At 47.1% G+C, this 13,894-nt stretch overlaps 1 protein-coding gene across 1 annotated transcript in view; it reads left to right on the top strand.

Annotated features, from left to right (window-relative positions):
- The first annotated feature begins 2,169 nt into the window (after positions 1 to 2,169).
- LOC146805597 (gamma-aminobutyric acid receptor subunit gamma-3-like) overlaps positions 2,170 to 13,894 on the top strand; it is a 281,259-nt gene continuing 269,534 nt past the window's right edge. Inside the window, exon 1 of the mRNA XM_085620530.1 lies at positions 2,170 to 2,402. Within this exon, the coding sequence (XP_085476656.1) occupies positions 2,170 to 2,402 (233 nt within the window). The remainder of the gene's footprint in view (positions 2,403 to 13,894) is intronic.

The raw sequence follows: 13,894 nt of genomic DNA, 5'->3' as shown, positions 1-13,894 counted from the left end.
CTCCCTTACCTGTTTTACCACCACTTCAGACACCTGCACTAACGAAGGCCCCTCACACCCATGTCACCCTTACGGCAAGGAACAAAAGATCTCCGATAAAGAGCCCCTTTATGGGTGCCCGTCGGGCATTGCAGCGCCGGCCTGACAAGGAGCAGACCCATATGATGAAGCATGACACCTAGCTGGCTGGGTGTGTGAGGGCCCTAGTTCCGTAAGGAGGGTTCCCCCTCCTGACGACCTGTAGAACCTTTTTAGTATTTATCTTGTGAGTGATTAATATATCACTTAGGAACTTCGTACCCTTTTCTTGTTCACTGATTACAGGGCACGTACGTTGGACCTACTCAAGCCCTACTCGTCCCTTTCTTGTTATAATACTATGATGAAGTATGCCACAATATTGTGGGTGAGGCTTCCTCATCTAATGTAAACTGTATAGTTCATCTTTTGAATAGCATTGCATCTGTTTGTGATCTTCCAATGGGCACTGGACCCACATCTGGGCATATCCATCCCGCTTATGGCCTTGCAGTGACATAAACAAAAATCGGTGGTGGGATGCTTGAAGTATTCTCAGCCACCAGTAATTACTCAGGCCGCATCTCGGAGCATTGTTTTTCTGCCCACCAAACCACCTCAAATCAGACCCAGCCATGTGCAAACAAACCTCGGTCCTGCTTCTGGCCCCCTCTGGAGGGAGTCCTCCTCTGGCAGTTCGGGATGGGCTGTTCCCATGAGCAGCAGGATCAGTACTGATTTGCATAAAGTGGGCCTTTGTCGAGAGTGCCATAATTGGCAAACACGATGGACTTCAACGCAGGCCCGAGCGATTGGCTGTGGCTGAGATTAATTCAAGCATGCCATTCACCACCTTGTTGGTGCTTTTCATCTCAGGTTCATATGTGAATTGAGTGTTTCCATCGTTGTTATTTGTGGCTGGTGACAATACAGACGAAAAAATATGTTAATTTGATATAGAGAACCCTATACTTTCAGAGAAAGAGACCGAAATAGTGTATAGTTCGTGCCTTAATGGGTCACTAAACAACTCACAAAATGTGTTTCCGGGTGACAATGGATTCTGACAGCTGGGACAAGACCACAGGGAAAATATCGCGGGAGGTCCACGGGGCAAAACTAGTGGCAAAAATAAGACCTGGCGAGCAAGTAACCGCAAACGGGTGCTCCCCCGACAACGTTCACAGCCTTCCCACTGAAACGCCTGTGGAATATGCTGGATTTACCCTTCAAGAAAAACCCCACTCAGGCCGAGAATATATCCCCTCCCCCCATCAGCCCCAACAATAATATTCACCTAGTCCTGACAAAATGCCACTTAACCCCCAACGCACACACAAAGTTCTAGGAACCCAAAGCTACACCAGCAATTCAACTTCACGGGTCTAGCGGCACTTCGCTAGTCCCTCTCCCTCACAGTTTGTTTCGTTGGTTCCATGACAGCCCCACTCGGACAATCATATTCACACGGCAGTCCTCCCACAGTTCTGTACTCCCACCCACGAGCCCCCTAGCAGAAAGGGCAATACCACCATCCGCAGAAAGTACAGCTAAATGATTATTCCCCAGCTGCAGGAACCCCGAGACTCCGCCGGCGGGGACACATGCCTCTGTGCCAGATTCGGAGGCCCCTGAGCTAGAGCGCGCAGGGAGGGAAGGCGGACGAGGGGGGTGTTCTGGGGCTGGCCTGCCTGCGTCTTCTGGCGCTGAGGTAACCGGCTGCGCACAGGTGCATCTAGCGGCGGCAGCGCGGCAGCTCGGCTGCTCACTCAAGGGTCCTCCGCTCGGATGATGTTGGAGCCGACACTCGACTGCAGCACTGGTCGCTGGTGAGCGCTGGTGTCCGGAAGGCTGGAGCCTGCCACGCTCTGGAAACACGGATGCGCAGCGTGAGGGTCCTCGGACCACTGCTCTCTGCGGTCGGTCTCTCACCTGGAGCCGATGTTTAACTTGTACAGTCGCTGACCCTTTGCTGCGCCGTAGATCGCCACATGCACCCAAACCATGCCCTCCCACGGGCCAGGGGGGGATGCCAACGGGGGGAGCCGGCACGGACGCCTAGTGTTTCCTTCCAATCAATTGAGTGCGAGTTGGTGAAAGTAGGAGAGACCCTCCGGCGGGAACACCTGTAAGACCCTGGATACCTGCTGCATGGTTTGGAGCTGGGGACGTCGACTGCTTTCCGTGCGTAAGGCACAGTTTCCTCGACATGGAACTGAGATTATATTTATAGCGAAGAAAAGGGAGACTTTCTCCAAATTTTTGGATTGCATTTACTGGCACCTCAAAGTACCGCCGCCTGCCCTTTGCCTGGTTATCTCTGCTCTCATCATGTCAGCTAAGATCCTGGTGGCTTTCTTCTTACTGTCAGTACTCAAAGCCTGGTAAGTGTTTCCAAAACCTTTGGGCGCTGCGCGCTACTCTCGCTGCTTGCTGTCTGGTTTTACCGCGAGTGCAGCCTGTGAAATTAACGTAATCACTGCACACACATTCGGTGGAATTAAATGGGAGCCTTTAGACACATTATTAATTATCAATGTTCCCTCTCTGGGAAAAGATGCAATTTAAATCAAGTGTGCACGTGCAAGCCATCTTCAGGGTGCCTGGCTATTCCGGCTATTGTTTGTGGTACAGAAGATGTACCACTGTGTGACCCCGGTGAGAGAAAACGGTCACTTTCCCCAAACTCCCCTCCAGAGTATTTGGAAAACTAAGTTCACTCGCTGCTTGTCTTTTCGCTGAAAGAGGCACAGGGTCTCGTTTAGAGACGCACACGCTTGGAGGCTCCTTGACACACATAGCGCCAAGACGCTACTCTCTGTGGAGCCAGGGAGGCGCGTGCCCATCCAGCCGCTACAGCTTGTTTCTGCAGAACGTGGCTAACTGAATAAGTAAGGCGGTGAAGGGGGACTGATGGCCGCGTTGATTTGGAGCGCCATGAACCAGTGTGCTGACGGACTTGCTGCCAGTCCTCCCGGATGTACCACTGCTGGCATGGGGAGGTAGACGTCATCGCTGCCCTTCACGTCCTTATAGCGGCCCAAACCGCGCTGTGCAGTTTACTGTCATCATGAACACGGCTCTCCCAGAAACAGCGTGGCCCCATCAAAGTCCCTCTGCGGTCGCCTGGCTACAGGGGGTTTTCAAGAGGCGCTTGGATTGGCACCGAAGAGCCGCCCTCGCGCTTCTACATGGCTCTACAAATGGCAATTTAGCTATTTGTTTAATCTTCATGGCTAGCGACTGAGGTGACATCTTCAGTGCATCAGGGTGTCACGGAGAGGGAGGGGGCACGCGTTGTGAGGGGCCCTCTGTACCCCAGTTATTGACATATTTTACTACCCATGCGTAGGACAGGTGCATTGGAGTAGCAAGGGTTCAGTGAGTCCCGGGGCAAAAGAGACACGTTTGCCCCCTGCCTCCTGGTTGAGTAGTGTCGACCTCTCACACTCCTGGGCCACAGTGTCCATCCATATACCTGTTCCACTACGCTCATGGTTGAGGTGGAATAAACATGCGTGCACTCATTAGAGCACCCAGTGTGGCACGAGGGAGGAAATGCCCCCAGCCCCAGGCACTGCGCCTCGGTGCCACTGCACCTGCTGCACCAATGGATAGCGGCGACGAACGCCTCTATGTTCATACTGTCGTGTACTATAGACGGAACATCTGTGCCGAGAGAGGTCGGGTGTGTGAACACGTTGTTTACAGTGACTGACAGTGGTCACATTGTGCCAGTGACAGCACACCCTCCCCTTTTTAGGGGGAAGGTGACACACAGCCTCTATCTGGGCACAGTGCAACTTTTCCGACAGCCTCCCGTGTCACCGCTGCAACAGGTGTCACAGGCACGGACGCATCTGAGTCTCCGGTACCCTTCCCTCCCCGTGGTGCACCGGCCTTTACAACTTTGAAACGCATATCTGAACCCTTTCTCCTCACACTGAGAGAGGGTAGTGTTGCTAATTAAGTGTTGAAAAATATGCACAAATGCACCAATGACGCGAGAACAATTTACAATAAGGGCCACCAACATCAAAGGGTGCCGCGTAGGAAAACTACACATATGTAGCAAGACACTGAGTGCGTGTTCCTCTTTATTGGTCGAGAATCACACAGAAGGCATTTGAAAATGAGTAGGGAAACCGCATCAATCAAGCTGAGTGTGGACATTAAATCAAATGTTTATGGACATAGCTGTTATAAGCACAGCATGTACTGGCATTTATGGCCGTCTGTAACTAAATCCAGAGGTAGGAAGTTCGTTTCTCTTCCTGCATGGGGACCACGACCAGTGCCACACAACTGCATCTAAACATCTTCACCGTGAGTCGAAGTAAACGTGGTACGTTATTAACGTGAATTCTTCTCTACTGCTCTTTCCCTCCTTTGATGCACGACCCGACAGTGCCGATGTATGCAGTGCCTGTAAAGTCACCCGGCTGTTAACTCCCGCTCCTGCCAGACTATCATTCTAGGCAGTGATGGCGAGCGGAACCCGTGGTACCCATCCGTGCGCGCGGAGAAAGCCGTTTCGGAGCCTCGCGAGAGCACCGAGCACGCAGCAGAACGCGGATTCCTAACAAGGGATGCGGGATGTGCAGCCAAAAGCATCATCATGTGCACGTGGATTAAGATAGCCCACGCACACTCTACACTGGGAAAGGTACATGACACTGTGCAATAATCAGAAAGTCGTAGTTTAACCTCACGCAGAGAAGGATATTCCGTCCCTGTGGACTCCATTGATTGCCCGAGGAGGGTAAAGTAAGGTGACACAGCGGGGAGTCCGCAAGGGCCTCCGGAAACATTAGCTTGTCGAGCGGTGATAGACGTGATGCAGACGGGATGTTTTTTTTCACGAGGTTTCTCCATCTGCTCTGAACGTCGCTCAAGTTGTTCGCCTCGATTTCAATGAGTCTGTGCAGGGTCAGACATTGCATGGGGCAAAGGACAGTGGGTTTGGGGGTCTAAGCCAGGATCTACGCCCCGAGGTAGCAGCACCCAGTTTATTTCAGGCATTAACATTTTTCTCATCAGGGCCCAGAATGCCTCCGGTTATTGCGCAAGACACTGACTACGTAAAAATCAAAGCCTTCGCCTACAGACATGCCTTTAGAATGTATGTTTCCCCCAATATGTTTGAGAAAGTGTGCTGTAAATTAAAGACTTTTCTTTCGCTTTTGAAAAAATAAATGCGAGGGCTCGGAGTCCCCCAACTCTTTTGGACAGGAACAAACTGGCTCGCCTCACTCTGTTTTGCTGCCCTCGTCCAGTCTCATACAGTGAAGCAAGGGGCTGGCATGAACACATTAGCATTAGCAAGGGTCCCAGTCAGACCTGGCTCATGGATTGGCGTCCGCTTTCCTATCTGCAAATGTCCCAAAAAAAACACCTATTTTTACTGGTGCGCTGATCTCCCATATGGAACAAAACACAGCATCTGCTGAAAGCACCGCGCACACCCCAACCCCACCTTCTTTCTTTCTCTTGCTCCCTAAACACATCTCAGTGATGCAGCGCCAGAACAATTGATAGCTGGCCTCTAGGCGCCTCTCCTCTCATCCTGGTCTCATTCTCCTTTCTGTTTTCTGCAAATCCTTTGCCCTTTGTAATAAAAGATGAGAACCTCGTTGTATCTCAGCCAGCCTCGAAAAGTAGCGTTGTATTTCTCTGACATCATAATCTCATTCCGTCGTTTATCCAACTCTAGGTACATTTGATGTTTTGAAGACCAGTTTTCATTCATAGTTGACCTAACATCTCTGGGCTGTGGCCAGAATTGGAATGGTAGAAACAGTTGCACTGGCTGAGTTTTCAGGTGTTGCAGGTTTTTTCTGTCCGTGGGTGCCAGGGTATTGCTTAAAGTTACATACGAGTGCCCCCTGGTCTTAAACGGTAAATGGCGGAGCACACTGAACTCATATACCCTAGGTTTTAATTACAATATGTCTCTCTCTCTCACTCTCTCTCTCTCTCTCTCACTCTCGCCCGCTCTCCCCCCTCCACCTCTGTATCCTTCTCGGACTCTTTCTAGGTCCCGAATAATCACCTCTCTCCAGCTCGCTCCCTCTGTCTCTTCCTATCGCCCTTTCTCTTTCCTTTCCGTTTTCTTGGGCGTCTCCCCCGCACTCTCCTCTTTCCCACGTTCCTTCCCTCTCCCCCTTCTCTTTCTCTTTGTCCACCTCTCTCTGGATTCCCCATTTTCTCCTTTCAGGCAGCTGGCTGATCAACCCCGGCATTACAAATCAGTGCATGGTACAAGTTTGGTTTCGAAACCGCGGGCCTGCGACAGCTTGCCAACATATAACCCTCACACTGTGCTGAGATCAGGAATCATGGAGAGAGAAGAGAGACAATTCATCAAACTAATGATCTCACCAGGAAGTAACAGGAGTTACACTTGAAGCGTTCATTTTGTGACCAAGCAAGAATGCAGCTGTTCATGGCGAAGGCTAAAAATAAAACTTACCAGACCCGGCAGATGTTCAAAAGCATATTTTTATGGGGGGGAGGGGGAGAGGGGGGAGGGGGGCAGGTATTATGGCAGTACTAATTTCAATTCAATTCAAGGTAATCTTTATTTCGGTCATAGACCATAAAAGATAATCAATCCTTACAAACATACATATTTAAAAATAAATATTACAATTGATAAAAAGTATGTACAATTAAGATTACATTAGTTCATAAGCAGTTCATTAGAACAATAAAACAGTAAAAACAGTGGCACATAAAATCAGTAACTGTTTAAATAAGCCTAAGAATTAGACAAAAGAAGGGAACATCTCCTTCGCCACACGGCATACAATAGCCTAAGTAAAATTTGGGCTGAGACATCCTCTTGACTGTATGGAAGCCCCAAGGGACACCGTACTTTCGAGTCCTCATATATGAAAACACAGTGCTTGCAAGACAGAGCAAAGGCATCCGACTGGATATTAGATGCACTCGACATGCGTGTGTTTTTAGTCAGAATTCATCATGGTGGGAAGGGGAGCATCAGTGGTGCAGCAGGTGTAGCGGCACCGTGCCTAGGAGCATGGGAATGCCACTACACCCCTTATGCTTGTATTGTACAGTCCAAAGAGCGGGTTAGGAGATTATGTCTCTTCTGTGCACAAGGAATCGTGGAACCACTGCTATAACACTGATGGTGACTGTAAAAAAACAAGAAGTCTAGAATAGGAGAAACATAGAAAAGCCCCATAGTTATAAGGTGTCCCATAGAGCAAGCGAAAGTCTGCTGTCGAGTAAAGTGGCACTCCCATTGGCTAACACGGAGATTTATTTGTTTTGATTTAGCTGGGGCAACCAGTTGCAGCCACCTTTCTTTTATAAATAAAGAGGGGCAGTTTTTTATAAAGATACAGGGAAATGTGCAGCATTAGCAAGAAGCTGGACTGATGATCCCCAGCAGTGTGTAACAAATTATTGAAAGATCAGGTGGCAGCTACCTGTGGCACGTGCTTTGGGGTAATATGCCTCCTTAAGAGGGTATTCCAGTGGCTCCCGCTGACTTCTCAGAAGACCCTGGTCCAGGCTCTAATATACATCTGTCTGGATTATGGAAATGCGCTGCTCGCAGCATATAGCCAACCCCTCCAATCGAAATGCAGGTGGTACAAAATACTGCTGCCCGACTGGTTAACAAACAGCCACCGGGCACACCTTCAGCCCCCGCTCAAAGTCCTTCATTGGCTCACAGTAAAGAAAAGAGAAATTTTTAAACTTCTCTGCCTGATCTATAAAGCATGGTCAGGTTAAGGAACTAAATATCTACAGGAAAAACTGGTTCCCTATCTCCCACAAATAAATCTCAGATCAAGGACCCAGCTCCTTCTCTGCCCCCAACATATTCAAACATTAAAATATAGCTGTCAGTCTTTCTCGTATCTTGCTCCCCATCACTGGAACAAGCTCCCCCTTTATATTAGGGCATGCACAGAGTTTTCAGGCTTCAAAAGACATCTCAAAACCTGGCTGTTCTAATGGATGGTTCCTGACCTGTCTGTTACCCAAGCGCCGAGATGCCCTGTTGGGGGTAAGTCGCTGCACTATATCAAGAATCCATTAACATAACAATGGCAGTGCATTTTCAGTGAGGTTACCTTAATCTTGGGGTGTGTGGAATTCATACAATTTACTTTTGCATAATTACCCCAAATAAAAAAGAAATGTATGCAAAATTCTGCAAAATGCAGAACTGGCAATTTAGAGCCATATTTTTAGCATGAAATGTTTCCTTGCCTCCACAATGGACCAAGAACACATTTTGCGAATAAAAATATAGAGTAGGAAAACACAAGTGTCGCAAACAACAGCTGCTCGCATTAAGCCTGTTCACATTGCTCCACATGACATGGTGTAATGGTGTCATTTAATTATATTTACGTAATAAACATTACCCCAAATTATGTGGGATAATGCTGGCAATTGTCATTTCGAGCCACTCATGGATACGAATTTGGGTGGCTTGGATGATGTTGATTCACTGTGGGCCATCCCTGAGCCATTGACTATTCGGGTCAAGGCTTGGACCCCTTTAGTTTTACAACTGCAGTCACTTGCGCTCACAACCTCATTACGAGCATGCAACGGGAGGGTGGAGCCTGATAGACCAGGGAAAGTCACATTCAACCGATTAAATCAGTCCTCAATAATCGATTATATTTTCATAGAGGCTAGGCATTGGGATAGGGTGTACGAGTTTAGGGTCATTGAAAGATCTGACAGTGACCATAACGCCCTGGTACTCTCACTTAAGATGGGGAGCTTTGGGTTGAAATGCCAAATCTCGGATGATCACTGTGTCACTGTGCCTTTAATTATCACAAACTGTAGACGTAGGGTTAAATGGCCAGATCTTCAGATGTCCGACAGCAAACTTGCTGCACTATATGAGATTATCATCCCATTTATCGAATAGATGGGGAAATTTGGCCATCTAGGCAGGGCATCTGACATACATAATAAATTGGTCACAGCAATTAAAGATATTCTTTGCCCTGAGAGAAGGGCAAATCGGCCACGGACCACGTCCTTCCAGTGGTATAATGCCTCTTGTCAGAATACCAGAAAGGCTCTTTTCAGAGTTTTAAAAACCAATAACAGGGAGGCCATTAAGGCACACCGTTCTGTGTATAAAAAGGTACTCCTCGCTGCAAAAAGGGAATGGGAGGCTACTAAGTGGGAAAATTTGGGATCCGCACTTAGCAACAAAAATTCCAAATTATTTTGGTCTATAGTTGCAACTGGACTTAGTGGGCATATCCCTGCACCCGCCCCCAACATTGCCCCTTCTATCTGGGAAAGCCATTTTTGTGCTCTCTATGGCATTTCTGAGCTTGGTGATACGTCTGATAACACCACTGAGCCCCAGCAATCCCAAAGTATTAGTGGGACGGAAGAGCATGGACGGTCAATTGCTGCCCGTCCATGCCTTTTTGCAGATGAATTAATCACCTTGTCCGAGGTAGAGGCAGCACTAGGAAATTTGCTCCCAAATAAGGCTCCAGGTCTGGACAAATTGCCAGGGGACCTGTTTGGGACGCAACCAAAAATATGGGCCCCTTATTTGGTTGCTTTATTTAATGGTATTTTGCAGGGTGACGATCTGCCTCCCACTTGGTTAGGAGCAGAAATCGTGCCTATTTTAAAAAAGGGATGCCCATTAACCCCCTCTAACTACAGACCCATCAGTTTAATTGACACATCACAAAAGCTGATGGGGAGGGTTATCCTTGATAGGATCCTCGGGTGGATTGAGGAAAAGGGGATATTGTCTACACTCCAGGCAGGATTTAGGTCTGGCACCTCCACTTTAGACCAGATATTTCGCCTGCAGGTCCTGTATTGGAAAACAGCAAAAGTGGAGGGTGGCAGCCTCTACCTTGTGTTTGTGGACCTGCGGGCTGCATTTGATCTGGTCCCGCGTGGAAAACTTTGGAGAGTGCTAGCAGACATAGGCCTCCCGCCGTACTTGTTAGCCATTCTTTCGAGGCTCCATTTAAATAATTTTGCGCAGGTTAGGTGCGGAAGGTACGGTGAACTCACAGACCAATTCCCTGTCTTAAAAGGAGTTCGTCAAGGGTGCGTGCTGGCACCAACTCTGTTTAGCCTTTATATAAATGGCCTCATAGAACATCTGAATGGTGTGATAAATAACGATGCCCCTACATTGGCTACAGGTAGAGTGCCCGCTCTGATGTTCGCAGACGACACATTGTTGCTGTCTAGAACATCATCGGGCATTCAGAAAATTCTTGATGGTTTTGTGGAGTTTTGTGACCTTCGGGGGTTGGAAATCAATGTAGGAAAAACAAAGTTTATGATCTTCAACCCCCCCAAGCGTGTACGTCCAAACCCAGTACTTTATGGTACCCCCCTGGAAAGGGTCAAAACATTTATTTATTTGGGTGTCACTCTTACTGAGAATTTTGACTGGCATAAGCAGATCGCCAAATCTACGCTTAGGCTATCTCAGCTAGCGGGGGGATTAAGTAAAGTTTTTAAGGAATCTACTTAAAGGCCGGTCTCCCCAGCACTTCAAATATATAGCCATCAAGCAAGAATGGCAGCAATTTATGGGGCTGAACTGTGGGGGCATAAGCAGACTACGGATCTTAAAAAGGTGGAGCAGTCTTTTGCTAGAAACTTAGTTAGGCTACCGCCTAGTACGCCATTGATCCCTCTTAGATTTGATCTTGGCTTGTCCCCAATAGAGGAGATCATAAGTGCTAGACCAATTATGTACTGGAAGAGGTTGTGGTCCGTTCCTGAATTAGCTGATTACAGAGCAGAATTTTCTGAGATTTGGCCTACTCTTAAATACAAAACGATTCCATGGCTTCAGTACATTAGTACAGTTAGTACACGGCTCGGCTTTTCCGGATTATGGGATACCCCTGAGACCTGTTGCTCTGGGATAACTAAGAATATACTCCTCTCTCAGATACGTATGTTAAACCATCAAACATTAATGAGCTCTACATCACTGGGTAGGTTGACATCTGAGTTCCTCTCAGTAAAACCAGAGCCTAAGGCTGAGGAATTCATGGACCAAATTGAACCCCCAGCAGCTCGAAAGCTGTATATTCAGCTAAGGCACGGTACTCTTCCCATAAGGTCCCTTACCTCCAAATGGTCCAAATCCAGTATTGAAACTTGCCCCGCATGCACCCATAAAATTGAGAATATTCCCCATGTACTGTTCTTTTGCCCTGCCTATTCTGCAATTAGAAAATGCTGGCTGACCCCTATCTGTAAGAACTTGGGACTTTTGCACTTTACACAGGCTTGTTGGATATTGACCTATGATACTTATCCTCCTATTGTGTTTGCGGTTTCTCGCTATTTGTTTTACATGTGGTGTAGGAGGCGGAATTTTTTAACCTAAACGTTGTGTTTATCGTTTTTTTAATGTTATGTATTGTGATAACTTACAGCTGAACCTCTTTTTAAACATTTATGATCATTTAGTGTTTTAATTTTTGTGCTGATACAGTTTATATGCACTTTTTATGGTCTGTTGACCGAAATAAAGTTATTACAACAAGCTGGCATAATGGAAACTTTTGCCAGGGGCTGCTTTAATACACCCATTCATTCATGTCTGCCATAAAGGCAGAAGGAATTATGGTCAGCCCTAGCCTGTGTTTTAAGGAGGTGGGACTAGCATGTGCATGCTGGGTCAGTATGCTAGGCGGGATGAGCCGGTAGATATTGTAGGAGGAAGCAAAATGAAGCAGAAGGGGCAGGAAGTGGGCCTGGCAGCTTCTTGCACAAAAGGTTCTCAGATAAAGTTAAAAGCAACCACAAGCGCATTATGAATCTCTTCAGCTCAGCCATTTCCCATTCAGGGAATGCTTGAAGTGGGAATCAGTAAGCAATGAGGCATGTTAATGGAGGCGTGAGCTTTTGCAAGTTTTAAATATGGAGACATCTAGTTGGGATTTATATAGGTTTCACTCTATGGATTTTTTCTTCTTCTGATGATTGACAGGTCTCGTGTCTCTTTACTATCAGTTCAGAAAATGGGTGTGCAGTTTAGTAGGCAATGCACAACATACTCACATACAAACAAACACATCTTCATGTGTGATATTAGATTCAAATTCAAACCCAGTCCCATATCTTTAAAAATCATCAATAGTAGGTATTCTAGAGCATAGCCTTAGTGCCTGACGTAGCGGGCTTTACCAGCCATTGAAGGCCCACTCTAGCGTTAAAGGCCCGAGCCGAAGACAAGAGTCTTTAACACGGGAGCGGGTCTTTAATGACCGGTAGAGCCCACTAAGGAGGGTTCTAAGGCTATTAGAACCTTCCACCCCCAGAGGGCAGAATGTTCTAATCTGTAAAACAAAGGCCTCACAGAGCCCAAGGGGGTTGGAATCCCCTCGGGCTCCGTGAGGCCTTCGTTCACAGCTGTTGCTGTGAACAAACATTGGAATGTTGATGCTCCGGGATTCTCTCAGCCATTAGAAGTCCAGAGCACTCCTTTGTCTTTAATGGCTGCTCAACATTCCAATGTTCTAATATTTGTTAGATGATGTGAGCTGGAGTTTTGAGATCTACTGTGACATCTTTCACCTGGTGTCTCCTTTAATATGCCCAGCCAAAGAGATTTGAGACAGAGATGAGAAAGACTGCAAGAGACAGAATTAGAATTGTCGTGTGCAAACCAATGCATCCTGTAGCCTGATATCACGTATTGTCATGTATTAGGGGATAAACAGGGCTATATTGCTTTTCTGAGGTCTAAGTAATTGCAGATTTGCCATATGTTTTTTTCTGAGGGTGTTCAATGTTTTTATAAAAAGGAGCTTCACCGATGCAGGCTCTTTTGAATGATGGGATGGTAGAGAGAGGGGCGATGCCTGAGCTGAGGTGTCTGCTTTGACTGCAGAGCTGGGTTTAGATTGTAGAAAGATTGGCCCTGCCTGATTGACCACACAATGAGCAATGCAGAAGGCTTCGAAAGAGATTTTTCATGTAACCCATAGCGAATACAGGGCCTTGAGAGCAGAAGTAATGTGGCCCTGTTAGATCAGCCTTAGAACTTGTCTGGCTGTAGTAATCTGAATTCATTGTAGTCAGCTGATTAAGTGTCTAGAGAGCCAAACACACACCCGATTGACATAGGCAAGCTATGACAGCAGCTGAACTGTTGAGGGCTCTACCGTGTAGGGAAATCCAGCTAATGAAAATGCAGCAAAACGGTGCAAAACAGCTTTGGTCAATTGGTTAAACTTGAGTTTGGAGGGAGAGATTGGAGTCAATGATCACATCAATGTTCTCTACTTCAATTTAGATGGTTGTGGGCACTTCAATCCCCCCAGGCCATGGTCCAAAACATACTATTTCCATTTCTGAAGAAATGAGTATCAAGTTGTTCTGTAGTGTGCAGTTGTCCAGTCCCTTCCTCTGATGAATATGTGACGTTACAACGCATGTGATTACATCGTATGCCATTGCAACGCAAAACTTTACCCAGACTTTCTTTCGGGGAAGATAGATTAATTTTCCATTCCAACTCCAGTGTGTGCAACAGTAGGGAAGGTGTTGGATTTACATCCAACAAGTTCTACCCACTGCTGCACACCTTTTGCATTGCAACAGCATGCAATGTAATCGCATGCGTTGCAATGGGTGCGTTGAAAAGGCTTTTTTCCCCCTCTGACGTACTGCACCATTAGAAGAATAAGCTTAATCCCAGAAGACAGTAGGAAAGAGGCAGAGAAGGTAGGCGGAGTTAAGCAGAAGATGAGTAGCAGTCATACTGCTGCTAGTCCAACCCCAGTCTTCATAGTCAGGCAGTTCCTCATGGTCTTGAAGTAGCCCTGAATGATGGACTTCTGTAATTAGGGCACGGCAT

The sequence above is a fragment of the Triturus cristatus genome, chromosome 8 (genome assembly GCF_964204655.1).
Source record: "Triturus cristatus chromosome 8, aTriCri1.1, whole genome shotgun sequence".
Lineage (NCBI taxonomy): Eukaryota > Metazoa > Chordata > Amphibia > Caudata > Salamandridae > Triturus > Triturus cristatus.
The sequence above is the reverse complement of the archived record's forward strand: the minus strand, read 5'-3'. Positions and strand labels throughout refer to the sequence as shown.